Source organism: Marmota flaviventris, chromosome 11 (assembly GCF_047511675.1).
Source record: "Marmota flaviventris isolate mMarFla1 chromosome 11, mMarFla1.hap1, whole genome shotgun sequence".
NCBI classification, from domain to species: Eukaryota; Metazoa; Chordata; class Mammalia; order Rodentia; family Sciuridae; genus Marmota; species Marmota flaviventris.
In genome coordinates this window covers 39,279,740-39,295,663 of record NC_092508.1, presented here as the reverse complement: position 1 = coordinate 39,295,663, position 15,924 = coordinate 39,279,740, and the positions used below count along the sequence as shown (strand labels likewise).

General features: G+C 35.4%; 1 protein-coding gene across 1 annotated transcript in view; it reads right to left on the bottom strand.

The window, feature by feature from the left end:
* Dnah7 (dynein axonemal heavy chain 7) overlaps nt 1-15,924 on the bottom strand; it is a 323,134-nt gene that overhangs the window by 31,277 nt on the left and 275,933 nt on the right. The window contains exons 54-57 of the mRNA XM_071619296.1: nt 14,338-14,430; nt 7,825-8,001; nt 5,637-5,798; nt 3,244-3,444 (exon numbers count right to left, since the gene is read on the bottom strand). Of these exons, the coding sequence (XP_071475397.1) occupies nt 3,244-3,444; nt 5,637-5,798; nt 7,825-8,001; nt 14,338-14,430 (633 nt within the window). The remainder of the gene's footprint in view (nt 1-3,243; nt 3,445-5,636; nt 5,799-7,824; nt 8,002-14,337; nt 14,431-15,924) is intronic.

The following is a 15,924-nucleotide window of genomic DNA, read 5'->3' as shown; positions in this document are numbered from 1 at the left end:
TACAAGGGGGTAGAAGTCTATATTCCAATAGTAAGAGTTTGTCTGAGGGGAATGTTGTAGAACCAGAAGCTGAAGGGTCCAGGAGCTGCCATCTGAAAGCAAGGCACTGCCAAGGTGGGTGGGTCATAGTCAGGAGTAGCCAGTAGTGGAGACTACTGAAAACTCACAGAAGAACCATAAGAGAGCCAAAGAGTTATCTTTAAACCCCTGTCTGGTTCAGAGAGCTCCAAATACTACTGCCCAGAACAGGAATTTCTGCTTGTTCCCATCTCATCCCCCAACACACTCCAAACTGAGTGGTCAGTATCAATAGCTATCAAATATAAGAGGGGTTATAAAAAGATGCCAGCTCTATCCTCTTCCTGTGACGGCATGACACTCACAGACTATAAGTTCCAGGTAAGATGCTAGGAATGAAATGTGAAGTAATAACTAATATATTGCATTATACTTTTTGGTTTCTGAAAATCTTCTGAAAGACTGGCTTTGCAATTTAAAATGATTATAGAACATTTTATTAATTAACAAGAACAAGAAAAGTCACAGGGATGCCTGGAGTTTTATCCAAGAGCAAAGGAAAAGTTTTTTCACAAAATAAATTTCAAAACAAAAGAAAAAATAGCATATATTTAACCAAAGAAATTGAAGTTAAACATGTTGGGCCAATTCTAAAACTATTTTAGATATATAACAGAATTATCAGATCTGCAAATGTGTCATTGTTGTTGGAACCCAGATAGAAGAAGGTACATAGAAATATGGAATGAAGAGAAGCAAGAAAGAACCATGGAAAAATGCACTCAAATTGGAAGTATTGGTATGGAGTCATCATTTCTACAATATGGAAATGGATATGGATATATATATATATATATATATATATATATATATATATATACATACATATATATATATATATACACACACACACACACACACACACATATATGCACATGTCCTTTTTGTAGGTATATGTGTGTATATATTTGTGTGTGTTTGTACATGAATTTATTTCCAAGTTCTTTCCAATGACAAGGTCAAGAAACAAAGACAATGAAGTAGCAATGAGCTTATCTAATACCAGATTGTGGTCTCTAATAGCATTTGTTATTAAAAGAAAACAGAACTTTTCAGAAAATTGGCAGGTTCTATGACTAGGGTAGGATGGATACAGATGATTCTGGAACATTCTATACCAGAGAAGTAAAAGGCTATGATGATACAATAATATTTATTTTTAACAAGTAAAAAGAAACCAGAGTATCCACTGCCCAAATATGGAACAAAATTGAACTCCAAAAGACTTCAGTAATGAGTTATAAATCATTGGGAATGAATTCCTCAGAAATTTCCAAGTCTGTACCAATAATAAATAAATGGGAGAGAGAGATGTTGCTTATGACTGTGTCAAGTGTCAAATGTGCAGAGTATTGCAGTTGGAAAATAATTACTTTGCAGTCATCACAGGAATAACTCAATCAGGGAAGAACCATCAATGGATACTAAATCTGAGTGGGAGGATGGATTTTGATGAAGAACAGAATATTTACATGATCCTAAAGATTCTCCTCACAGACTTATTATTAATTGCAAGGGGGAAAGCAGGTATTATACAGTGGAGAAATCAGCCAATACCTTGTCCAGGTGATCAAAATTAGTATCTCCAACAAGGGACAAATGGGCATCACTCATATGTATATGCTTGTGTGTACATATATGCATACATAGACATATACATGTATGCACAGTTGGCCTTCCATATCTTCTGCTAGCTCTGTGTTCATAGATTTACTCAATCTCACATTGAAAATTAAAAATTAAAAAAATATATTGAATACAGATTTTTTCCTTGTCATTATTCCCTAAACAAGACAGTTCAACAACTATTGACATAGCATTTACATTGTATTACACATTGTAAGTAATTAGAGATGATTTAAAGTATACAGGAGGATGTATGTAGTTTGTAAATACTGTGGCATTTCATATAAGGGACTTAATCATCTGAAGATTTTGATATTCAAGGAGGGTCATGGAACAAATTCCCCATGGTTAATGAGGGACAACTGACATATAGATAAAGAAGACACAAATGAAGCAAACAGGATAATATACTAATAAAAAGTAAACAAGGATAAAGGATATTGAGGTGTTCCTTATACTATTTCTATGCTTTCAACTTTTCCATAAGTTTAAATTATTTCCAAAAAAAAAAAAAAAGTTAAAAAAGAAAAACTGAAGTGTTGCTTTGACATTTAATGAGGTTTGGATTGGGACTGCATTTTGTAAGTGTCTGGACCTCTAAAATCTGTGACTACTGCTGGTGAGGCCTTTTGATCTAGAAGAAAGGGAGGGCTGAATTACATTTTGTAAAGACTCTCCATTCGGCCTATCAGATGCAGAAATGCCCTCGCCACCTGTCTGGAGGTAACCTGCTTTCTCTGGGCCTAATCAATGCAAAAAACTAGTCAGCACAGGTCTTAGAAGCTCAGGATAGGCTTTGACTTAGTTTTAAACATAGGTACTTATTTTTAGTGCCTGGGCTTTTGTTTAATGAAAGCACTTCTTTATTTCTAATGTTTTCTTTTGATGTACACTAAAACCATATTCAGACATCAAGAGTGTGAGCTTTTTAATGGCAAAACTTACTAAGGTTCATAACCCCTCTTAAAAAGAAACTCTTCCATTTTTAATTATGGTAAAAACACTGTGAAACAATTTTAGGTCACAGACATTCATGCAGAATTCTAATCATGAAAGCAGTGGGTGTTTTCCCTGCTCGCCTGGTGATGCTGAAAAAGACCCTTATGAGTCCCATCAATCAAGGAGGAAAATCATTTTGGCTCTCATTATAGTTATATGGAGGAAATATTTTTATGTTTTAATTTAGAGATACGGCTCCAAATAGCAAAGGGCTCAGTTAATATCCTGAAACAAGATTCTCCAACCTTGCAGATTTGTACTGGGAATGGCTTACAGCTGACTTTCTAAATAGAAAGCTACATTATTAATGACACCCCATAAGATCTCAACTGAGCAGGAATGAGGCTGGTGGTAAAATTAAAATAAAATATTAATAAAATTGACTTCAGCACAGTCAATAATCAGTAATCAAAACCAACTGCACTGCAGTGCAGGAGGCCTATTTAATTTGTAGTTTTACTCAGTGCACACATCCCTGATCACCAGGGGCCACTTGAATTGCTTTACAGGCCGAGGTAACAAGACTTAGCCATTACTAACAGGCTTTTTGCAGCTGCCAAAGAACTCAGGGTCGGAGATCGGGTCCATGAGGTATGATCGAATGATATTAGCCCGTAAACCTTTTGGTGCTTCATTGGTCATTTTCACTCCATTCTGCAGCACTGACACAGGGAAAGTCGGAGATGGGTAACTTGTCAACCAAATTCGGAAATCAGGATGTGTTGATTCTGGGCTTAACTCCTGTAAGAAAATAAATCCGATATAAATGAGTAAAAAAAATCCAAAGAAGAATCTCAAGATTATCTGTGCAAGGGATGGGCTGGGAGGAGGAGGAAGCACTTCTATAAAATAAGAAATGTAACAATCACAGTTTTTAGCAAAAGCCTTAAAATCTATTGCTGCCTCTAAACCAATATACTTCATTGAGAAAGCCCAGAGTGTTGTGATCACCTTGAGAAAGTTAACTCAGAGAACTAAAAAGCTTATAACGTTGATATATACTTCAGAGTTGGTAAAAATAGAGACTAGGACATTCCCAAGTTCTCATATCTGAACTGATGTTGCTGAAACATTTACAGAAACAATTCTCTGTCCAGAGCTAGATTAAGACTCATCCCTTTTTACTGTAGCCAGATTGAAAGAGTAAGTAATACACTGAGATAAGTCAATATTTAGCTAAGCAAAGATTTTTTTAAAAAAAGTATTTTAAAGAGTAAGAAGAACTAAAGCATCAAAACTTACCACTATTAGTTATATTTAGTTAAGGGGCCAAGGACTGAACACTAGAGGGTAATAGAAGTCTCAGAACTGTTCTATAGGGCCTGGGAAAAAATTATCAAGGATCCTTTTCATTCTTTTTGTCCAATCTCACTCCAATTGTCCATGTCAGTGGTGTCTGCATCTCTTGAAAATTCAAATCTTTACCAGTAACAAAGTTTTTGAGCACTCACAGTGAAGGAGAGGGGTGGTTTAGGAATGATATATAAATGTCTATGTTCTTTAATAACAAGAATTGTGGGCAAAAGCACCATTTTGTTTTGTTTTTCCCTACAGGCTACCCTAGGTATAATGATTTAAGCAATATGATTAATGAGACATTAAGCCAAATTCACCATCCCTTGGGCACATTTTCCATTTTACATGACTATGTTATAGGTATTTATGTTATAATTCTACAGGTCATGAGCTTGGCACATGAGAAATCACAGGAGAAAAGGCACAAATATAAGACCTCCACTATAAGGCCTCAAGTATGAGGACATGTTGGCAAGGCAAACACATAATATAAAGAAGAGTTTTTCAGGTAGATATAATATCTATCACAATGATCTTTTTTTTTTGAGAAAGAATGCCGTTCAACAAAAGTGAAAGAAGTTCATATGACAGAAGCAGATAAGTCAAGATGAGAAGTAGGTAGACACCAAACTTGCAAAAGTCAGATCATGAATGGTCTTCTAAGTCATTCTGAGGTTTGGAAGCCACTTAAAGGTTTCAAGCAGGGAAGCAATATTCAATCACTAATCCAATACAAATTTATTTATTGTCTCCTATGGACCAGGCACTATACAAGGTGCAGAGACAAAAGAGAGAACAAAACAAAGTCAATTTCTTCACAGAAATTCACTGTCGTTAAGATTCAGGCAAAACAGAGTGTGATAGGTAGCATAAAGAAAAAAACAAAACCATCTATCTCTTGTAGATTTTGTTGGATAGCTGGACAGTGCAAGTCCTATCATTAATTTGGGTGGTTGGTGGCCTGAGGGATTCCCTCATCAAAGGGAGGTATAGGGGTGACAGAGTCATGGGTATTTCCTGTGGAAACATTTTCTCTGTGTTTATTGAAATCAGGTGCCAGGATTTCTGTTTACTCTGTTGAGCTACATGGAATTTTCATCCTGGAATTTCTGCCCACCCAAAATAGGGAAGTACTAAAACTCCCTTCAAGGAAAGTGGGAATTGTACCCTTTTGGTTTCATATTGATCCTCCATGACAGGGAAGCTGGCCAAGAGGATGAGAAGTGAGTTAAAGGAAAGTTGTATTCTAAAGCCTTCTGGTGTAGAGTGGACACATGAATTTTACCTTGAATAGTCTCCTTCGTTGCTTTTGTTCTATTGTGGTAAAAATTAAATTGGGTTATATTCCCCACTACGGATGGTTTAGTCTCATCTTTTATCCTGTTCCTCTGGATATTTTCATATTACTGGATAAACTCTTGTTCCCGTAAGGGGAACTTGCCAAGGCCTGACTGTGTGCCGTCCTCTGTTCCTTCAGAGAGAATCCTCACTGTGAGCCCATCTCTCCTGGAATCCGGCCATGCCACCCACCTGCCACCCTCCAAACTAAAGGACAGGAAGGAGTTACTTGAATGGTATGTGTTTCACTAATTAGATGAAAAGAATATAACCAAATAAATATAAACCTGCATTTTTACCTCACAGACTTTCTCAAGGGTTGGCATCCAAGAGGTGGCAAGGTGACAGTTCTGAAGAACAACCCACGTTCCTTCCTTGACAGCTTTTTCTAACATCTTCATAGCAATGGGCCCTTGGCCTTGACCAAGAGATAAAGAGCTAAGTTTTGAACCTCCATACCCCTATATAAAAGAGTATTAAAGATGTTATTTAACATCACAGTTTTAGAAGACTCAATATTGTTATTAACATTAACTCTGTTATAGTTTAATTATGTAGCATCTCTCACAGGTTCAAATGTATACAGCCCTAAAACACTCAAGTAAGCACTTACATAAAATAGAAGTCAATTCACATAGGAAACAATCATGGTAGTAAGCAGAAAATTCTTTGGGGTCTTTGGTTGTTGATATAAAAGATAGGAAAAATTAAGACTTTTAATATAAGGAGGAGATGAAAGGAATCATCTCTCTTGAAATAACTCCTGAAATTCAAAGCTGAGAAGAAAACTATGAATAGATCGATGAATGTGTCCTATTTCCTTCAGATCTTTTTTGTGTCTACTGAAAAAAAAATACGAAGAAAGTAAAAAAATTAACCACTAATTTCCACACAAAATTTTCTTTAAAAAATTCTGTGGAAGTGTTTTCTGGTATTAGGTTCTCCTCTATTCTGATTCATCTGTGGCTTCTGTATTTCCATCATTCCACTATAGTTACCAGCAGACTGTCTCTCAGGAAGAGGCCTTGGATGATGATAGCAGGATCTTGGGCCCTTTCTAAATGCCCAAGACTTACTGTCACTCCATAATACTGCTCCTGGAAGAAGTGGAGATAGCAAGTGAAGACAATGCATGGAGCAGGACCTATACCAGGGCCAGAAGATAATCGTGTGGTCTAATGTGAAAGTGATACAAACAAGAACTAAAAGAGCTCAAGGGTCACCTGCGTCATGTTGATCTGGAGATGTGAGTCCCTCATGAGACTGATACTTTATACCACCTCCACTGTTTCCACTCTAGTCTTACCACAGTTTTTGCTCTTCTTGGAATTTCAACTATTTTGTACACTCAAATCAATTCTGTACACTCAAATGAGGATGGCTTTATATGTTACAGATTAAATCATATAATAAATTATAGATTAGATCATGTCACTTTGTAACTTAAAACCCTACCACATCTTCCCATATTATTCAAAATTCTTACTGTAGCATAAAAAGACTATGAATGTTCTGTTCCTTCACAGATGTCATAACTCATCTCCTCCAATCATGACAGCCATGTCCTAACACTTCTTAAACAAAGTTCAGTTAGACAGTGAATAGTTTAAGATATAAGTATTACATTATGCAAAATAAAATGAATTATGAAAGAATAAATTGACCTAGTAGAAAGCATTTAATCTATAAGCCATCTATAAGTGGGGTCTTTGAAAAGCTACTCAACCTTTCTATATTTCATTAACCTTCTCTGTGAAATGGAGTTCCACCACTTACCACATAGGATTATTTAAAAATTAAAAGGAAAAAAAAAACCACGTTTAATGAGTTAACAGTAGATATTACACACTCAAAGTAGCAGCATTATTTTATATATCTCAGCAGTATTACCACAAAAAGTTATTCTGATTATACCAAAATAGGGGAAAAAAAAAACAACTCAGAAATACCCAACTTCTTGTTCATTGTTACTTTGTAGTTCTAGACTGTATGACAAAAGAACTTTTAGTGAACTTATTTGAATTATTTTTAAAGTCTAAAAAAGTAGGTAATAGGACTAATTTGGTAAAGTGACTATAATGAATAATTGTTCTGAAAAGTCAGCAAAGGTCTTCTTTAGAGACTGGAGAAAGGCAGGCTCAATGAAGATTCACCTTGGGGACACTGTCCAGATTTGAACTTAGTAAGTCAACTCAAGCTCATGAACTGTGCAAATGATGTCACAGAGTTCCCAGCTCACCCCAAAGAAAGGCAAATGCCTCTCAAATCTAAATATTGGCTTTATAATTTTGGTAAGGAGCTATTTTTAGTCCCAATGTTGTCATTTAAGTATCATTGTCTTGGGATCCTGTCAACCTCCAGAACCCCGAAGTCTTTTAAGGGCTGAGTGACAATTCTTGCCTTTTCCTCATACCAGAGGATTTCAATTGTAAGAAAATATTGCTTTAAAAATAGTAACATCAGATAACCTTATCTGTTGTAAGGTACCTGGTCATCAGCAAATTTTAGAAGGGCAGCCATTGGATCTGCTCCAGGAGACAGCACGAAAATCAGTGGTGCACAACAGTTACTATCTCCAAATGCCTTGGATAAATCAAAGGGGGGTGGCTCAATGAATGCACGTCCCAATCTATTGATTATAAATTCTTGCACCATTGGAATAACCTACAAAGATACAAGAATATATTTTAAAGAATAGTCAAAATTTTCCTAAAATATTAAAAAGTTCAGATTTGAAGGAGAACTCTAGATGTTTTAATTAGGTATTCCTCATTCTTCTTCCTGCCCAGTACTGTGGATTGAACGCAGGGCCTTGCATATGCGAGGAAAGCACCATACCACTGATTTACACTCCTAGATCTTTTAAAATCTATTTTTGAGAGATGGTCTTGCAAAATTGCTCAGGCTGGCCTTGGGATGGTCCTGCCTCAGCCTCCCAAGTAGCTGGTATTAAAGCCATGTGCCTCGTCGCATGGCTATGTAGGCATTCTTTAATGGTGGAGAGTTAAAGCTGTCACTGTGTACATAAATGTGTTTCAGATAGAAAAAAGTTATCAATGAATTAAATAACAGATAATGAGTCGTAACTGACACCCAATTCAAAGGCATCTTTCTTCCTTTTAATGAATATTCAAGAGTTGATAGGTAAAGAAGAAAAGGAAACTAAATTCTAAAGTTTTAAAACAATGATTATGTTCCCAAGCCCAAACTCAACAGTAGAAAGTTTCATGTAAGTTATACAAAGTTTCCCACACTATCAAGTATGGATTGATAGGGCCTAGGGATGTAGCTCAGTGCTAGATGGCTTGCCTAGCATGCCCAAGGCCCTGTGTTCCATCCCCCGTATCAAAACCCCCCATCACCACCAAAAAAAAAAAAAAAAAAAGAGAGAGAGATTAATATAGTTGGGGAAGGAAAATAAGGAAGAGGAGGAAGGGTGAAAAAAGAAGGAGGGGGAGGGGAGGGGGAGAAGAAGGGAGTTGTTATGGGAGTTTCGTAAAATGGAAACAAGTCATATACCACCCCCCACCCCTGAAAACAGACAAAACTCTACTGTGTAGGGTTTCTAATAGCATGCCTGATAATTTTCTGGGAACCTGTTTGAGAAAGAGCATAAGTCTGTGGCTTGGGTCTCTGCTATGTGGTCCCTTCCAGGTACTGGTGCAGGAGTGGAATTGTGTTAACAGTGCAGTTATTCCTTTATTCTGATGAGGAGTCTGCACCTGGCATCTCCATTGACGGTACTAGCTAATCAAGACCCAAGTGTGACTGGAACAAGTGATACAGGTGGGTTTACAAAAACAGTATCCCTGTATCTACTTTAACAAATTATACAAAATTTCTCCCTCCAACTATATAAACTCTTCCCTCAAACATCCTTTGTTCACACTTGCTCTTTCTTCATATTGCTGGTTCCCCCATTAAGGAGCACAATAAAACTCCCTTGAACTGTGCTCAACATCAATTTGCTTTGTCAGCAAAAAGCAAAAGTAGTTGAATATGGGGAAAGAAAAGCATAATAAAAAGGAAGCATAGATTGCCAGAAGGGAAAAAATAAGATAAAATTTAGTGAGACACCAGTGCATATTTTTCCTGACATTATTCTCTTATTTGTAGATTTATTTGTGATTTTCATTTGAGACTTTTTAAAAATAGGTAAAAACAAATATCAATGGATCTTTCTCCAAGAAAATAAAATATTTAAGTTTTAAGCTGGGTAAATTAATAACATTCTTTAAATTTCTACCACACTTAATGAAGAAATCAAAACATTTGTTTAATTGTAGGAAGACATGGACATGGGAGCCAATGGACAATGTCTCCTGCTTGACTTTATAAGAGCTGTAGGCATGTCCTTGAAGAGTGTAGTTGAGAAAGAGCCCTGCATTTGTTAACACAGTCCTTGATCCACTGAAAGAGTTTTCAGGCCTTCCTTACTCTGTTAAATACTGAATTTTCTCCTTTGCATAAAAGACGACTAAGCTGAATTAACAATTCCATGTTAAAATATTGAAATACTGTAGGCTTCTTTAAAACTGCTACTTTAGAGTTAAAAATATAATTTTCATTTCATATCTACTTGCCATGATCAATGTTTGCATTCACTTTGAAAATAAATAGAAGTAACTGATGTGCATGTGGACAACATTATGAACAGTTTGTCTAATTTTAATTTGTCTCCTAAGTAGTTACTACCAAATATACTTTTTATCGTGCTCAAAAATATAAATATTTACATGTATGTGTGTATATATATATATATATATATGCACCAAAATTTAGGTCATAAATACTTGCTATCTATTTTCTAGTATTACAAATTGATTGATTCCTTTTCACAGAATGTTGTGAGCACTACTTAAAAGTTTAAAATAAAAATCCTAGTTTTAGATAAGACTCTATCAAAGTAAACAAATTTTAGAAGAACAAGGGTTATCTTAGGAAAAGGAGTAATTGAAAATATTTTTTGAAGGCCCAGAATCACTCCAAATGAATACTAGCTTATATCTAAGGATGGAATTCTGCGAATACACAACACTCCCAAGTTGGGTTAGCAATTAAACTAGCCGCAATTTTTTCAACTTGGAGAAAACTGCAGGAGCAATTTGCAAGTGGCCAAGTAACTTAAAAAGATAGCCTCCTCTGGAAAAAATTATAAGTATCTTCAAACTCCAGTTGTATGTACTTTGGAACATCTATTTTACTTCAGGTTTCTAAGTAAAAATCAGTGATTTTCACATTGCCTTTAAAAAATCAGTCCCTGTGTTTGCGTGTGTTTGTGCTACGTATGTGATCGATGGTATTGGGGGTGTTGGAAGCTAAGAACTATGGGGAAAATATCCCAAATTTATATTAGACTTTTTAATTTGTCCCAATATTTTCCTAGATTCCCTCAAGCATGGAAAAGGTATGGATGAGTGAAAACACATTTATAAATGCTGAGAAAGCAAGGACTTACTTAACAAGATGTATTGTTCATGCAAAATTGGTATCTATTGAATGAACAAATGTATAAAAAAATCAAGATGCTTACTTTTATGAGGGTGAGGGTTCTAGTTACAGAATTTCTAAACAAAAAAATCAATAATAAATTCATTTATACATAATGTTTTATTTCTAGATAGAGTTTGTTCATGTTTCAGATATTTTGAATTATCAGATGCCAAGCTATTGCAGTAATATTAAAAATATCCTAATTGCCTGGTCAGGCTTTGTCCTTGTCTTTCTCTTTATTATTATTATTTTTATCCTATAGCTGGTCTTTTCTCATAGATTAAAAAATAGAATAAATATTAACAAAAGGAAGCAAAACACTGATCTTATAACCTCTTCCTCCCACAGCTAACTTCCCTAAGTTTTACAAACACAGTGAAAAGCATGCAAGTTTTAAGTGTGTGATTGTACTTGTCACAGGTCTGGGATACAAATAGTCCTGCTATTGGGAAATTCAAGCTGGCGTTAGTCATTGTGCACAGGCAAGCATAGGTGACATGGTGAAGGGCTTCTTCTGTCTGTCAGCTCTTGAGAACAAAGTAAGGGATGCTCACCTGAAAGCCTGCAGAGACAAACTGCACTGTTGCACTTATAATGTTAAAAATGAACAAAATTTAGTTTCTACCAAGACTGAACTGTTAGTTCCCAAGGCCAATAAAGCACTGCTAGCTATTCAGTTTGCAAGGTAATAGAACTGGGTCTCACGCAATCTGATTATGCCAGCATTAGGTTGGTATAATGAAATCTGTCAGTAACAAAAATTACAGACTAATTTAGGCAACCATCTTCCCAAAGGCAGAAATGAGGTTTGTGATCTTCTATGTGTACTTTTCTGTGTATTGCAAATTCCTATAGGATTTATCTGGGGTCAGAGAAACATATTAACTTATATTTGTCAAGTTTCTTATTGAAAGCTGATTAATTTGCTTTTTGTTTACAGTTCAGGAGGACAGAACTATGGCTAGAAGCTCATCATTTTGTAAATGAGCTCAAAACATTTCACATGTCAATATTTATCCACTTGATGTGTTTCTTTTTTCATTAAAACACTATAAACTGTTTAATTTTAAAGGAAAGTGCAAGACCACTTCATTTTTCCTACTGGTGATTTAGTGAGAATCATTCATGTTTTCCCAAACTTGAGAATTAGAGAGCTTGGCATTTGTGGCTTCTCACTACTGAGTTGGGTTGGGTTGAGGAGAGAGAAATGGAAAGGAGACCCACTCCAAAAGAGTATACTGACAAAGTCTACTGTAAGCCAGAGATCAATCAATTGCCAATTTGCCTGGTGGGCATATCTATTATCTTTTGACTTACAGACAGCAAAGAAATATAGACTACCAGCTTAAATATTAGCCTCTATACCACTACTCCTTTCCCTGAATACATACAAAAAATGTTATAAGACAGGGTGCTGAAGTATTGGGTGGAACAGCTGACAGAAGTTATGAAAACAAGTTTAACCTCCACTGATTTAAAAGCAAACAAACAAACAGCATACAAACCAAAAGAAAAAAATACCCCCCCCAACAACAAAACCTCAACTCAAATTCCCTCTGATACACTTTGAGAAGAGACTGAATATGGAAGGTAATACTTGTTCTCTTTGCTAGCTCAATATATTTTCAGATTAAACTGTCAAGTTTTTTAAAATGTAAAACTAGGGAAGAGATATTTGTAGATGAAACTGACAACAGGAAATGGCTCATTAAATCACTTTTTGAGGGGTGGGGTACTGGGGACTGAACTCAGGGGCACCTGGCCACTGAACCACACATCCCCAGCCCTATTCTGTATTTTATTTAGAGACAGGGTCTCACTGAGTTGCTTAGCCCCTCGCCATTCCTAAGGCTGGCTTTGAACTCATGATCCTCCTGTCTCAGCCTCCCACGCTGCTGGGATTACAGACATGCACTACCGAGCCCGGCTTCCTTCATCACTTTTAATCAAACAACATAAATCATGAACTGAAGCTTGTTTTTCAAATATTGAGGAGGAAAGGTCAGTGGTGTGTATTAAGTCATTTTGGTGTAATAGTCTTTAGGTTGGAAAACAAAGTAAAAAGCTAAAAATGTTAATAAGAGGTAAATTATAGGAAAAAATCATGTTAAACAAGTTTGAAGCATTTAATTTTTCTCCCATATTTAATGCTTAAAGTGAAGTGTTAAAGTGAAGCTTACCACTAAAGTTTTAGTGAAAATTCTTTTTTAAAAAAGGTAAGGCCATCAAGGGGGAAGATGTTTTACTGGTTTCAAAATGAACATCAAATGCTGGGATTGTTTCCTTCCAGCTCCTAACAGCAGGACTTTCATGGGCCCTAGGCACTTCGTGGGCTCCATCTTCCATTAAAAAAAAATTGAAAATTATATTTTACAGTTACTTTTGTATAAAGACAAATTTAATACACGTTGGAGAAAATATTCTGTTTTAAAATAAATTTTATTCATGGATCACCTAAAAGTATCATGGGCCCACTGAGCTGAATGGATACCCGGGCCCTGGCTAAGAACAGATTGCCAACCCATGTAAGAACAAGGTGTGTTCACTGAGCAGACTGTGGCTCCAAGAGGAAAAAACATCTCTATGCCATGCTATCACTGAGGTATACAAAAACATTTTTTAAACTATAGTATTTTAACCATTTATGTACTGTTTTGTTATTGTGGTTAGAATGGAGGAAATACCTGATATTTCCTAATTCAAGTTATAAATACAGTAAGTTTTGAAATAATTATGTAAAGCTTTTGTAGAGTATCAATGGACAATTAGGATATGTTCTCAAAAATTTCCCAATGTATCTGTAGTTTATATTTTTCAGAGTATACTAGTATCTTACTCTGTGATATGGTCAATATATTAAGGTGAATATATTTTATATAGACTATAATACAAAGAAGGATATAGATGAGTATCCTATACAAATCCATCTCCTGATTTGTTGGTTATATAGTTTATGATTTAAAGAAATTAAAAGTAACATTATTGATATTTTCCTTTGTCATCAACAATGATGAATATCTTAAAAATAACATTTGACTTGCTTTTTAAAGGCTGACTATATATATAGTCATTACATATATGTATATATGTATACACACGTGTGTGTGTGTGTATACAGAGAGAGAGAGAGAGAGTAATTCAAGGCATCTAAAAAAACTAGTATAGTAACTTGATGTTAATGCCATTGACTAATTTCCCCAAAGTAATAAATAAAATGAGTAAAAATGAGACTATAACATGTAAACAAGAGAAGATTATGAGGTATGGGAAACATGAGATATAAAGAAGAGTCATGAAATAAATAAAACTAAAAAATATAAGCTAATTAGTCACTTAGAATGATTTTAGTAAACACACAAACTTTTTGAAAAATGGCTACATTAAAAGGAAGCAGAATATTTTCAGACTCCCCCTCCTCCATGATTACTAAAGGAAATACACATTTGGCAGGACTGTGCAGAGAGGAGAGGCAGGAATCACAGAGCTTCTTTCAAAGACCAGGTTTACCTTATCTGGCCTCAAGCATCGGATGATCAGCATCCTTTGAAACTCATTTGCTTTTTCTTCCCACTCTTCAGGGAAAACCTCATGGTGTGGTTCCTATAAGTACAATGCATATATAATTTAATGTTCAAGACTTTGTATAAAAAGCAGGTATTTTGACATAAACCAATTTTTAGAGAATATATATAATGAATAAGTGAAAACATGCTTGTGTGAATTTCATTATTTTATTAAAGTTGGGGCAAAGTTATGAAATAAATAATAAGAAAATTAAAAACATCCTGAAGGACTCAAAACAAGGACACAAACTAAATAGATTAATGTCAACATGTGTGTGTGTGGTGCTTTTTTTTTTTTTTTTTTGAGGGGGTGCAGTACCAGGGATTGAACTCAGGGGCACTTGACCCCTGAGCCACATCCTCAGCTCTATTTTGTATTTTTATTTAGAAACAGCCCTATTTTCACTGAGCTGCTGAGGCTGGCTTAAAACTCATGATCCTCCTGCCTCCCCAGCCACTGGAATTAGAGGCAGGCGCCACTACACCTGGCAATGTGTGTTTTTGAAACTTCAGGATAGGCTATGTGGTTTCTCAAATCATCAATCTCTATGCTTCAGACAGTTAATAAAATTTTAACTTAGAAAAGAGTATTAGCAAAAACACTTGTTTCTAGGAAACATCTTACTATTACCAAGGAGAAATCCAAACTAGATCCATTACAAATATGTAAAGTCATGTGTAGATATACTCTCACTATCATTTATAATAGGCAACAAATAAAATAAACACAATTAAAAAAAATTTCCACCTATCTTTCTCTTCTCCACCAACTTTCCCCAGAGCTCTTGCCATAGTATATAAAAAGGAAAGCAAATAGTCAAAAGAATAGAAACCAAGGAATAGAAAAAATTAACTGGGAATTAGAAAATACTAGTCCATGTACTTAAGAAAAACTGAGGAAAAGCAACAATTGCTACATATCTCAGAAAGGAAACTGTTTTATGGGCATGTGTCAAGTGTAATAATAGGCTCTAATTAGCAAGATAAGGTCTTAGGAAAATATTTTTAAACTAGTAGCTCTCCCTTTTCCTCAAATGACAAAAAGTATTTATTAGCTTGTGTTCTGCCTTCAGAATATATAATCAAACAGCTATTTGTGTGTGGGGTGGGAAGTGGCTTTTTTTTTGGAAACCGTTGTCTTGCTATGTTGCCCTGACTGATCTCAAATTCATGGGCTCAAGTGATCCCCCACCCAGCCTCCTGAGTAACTGAGACTACAGGTGTGTGCCACCACAGCTAGCATGTTTGATAAAATTTCAGTTTATCTGCTCTTATGATTATCAAAATCTAATTTGATAATGAATAAAAACTTGGAATGGAAATTCAACCAAAATATTTTAAGACCATGCAGCTCCTACAGTTCCATACATTTCTGAGACTGAATGGAAGTTTAATAAAATCATTGACTTAGAAAGGTGAGGGTAATATAAATCAAAGCTTGTATTTTAATATTCAACCAGTTGTTTAAAGCTGATTTAAATCTTGCTTTTATGCAAAGATAAGATACACTATTTAACATTATTTTCTCCAT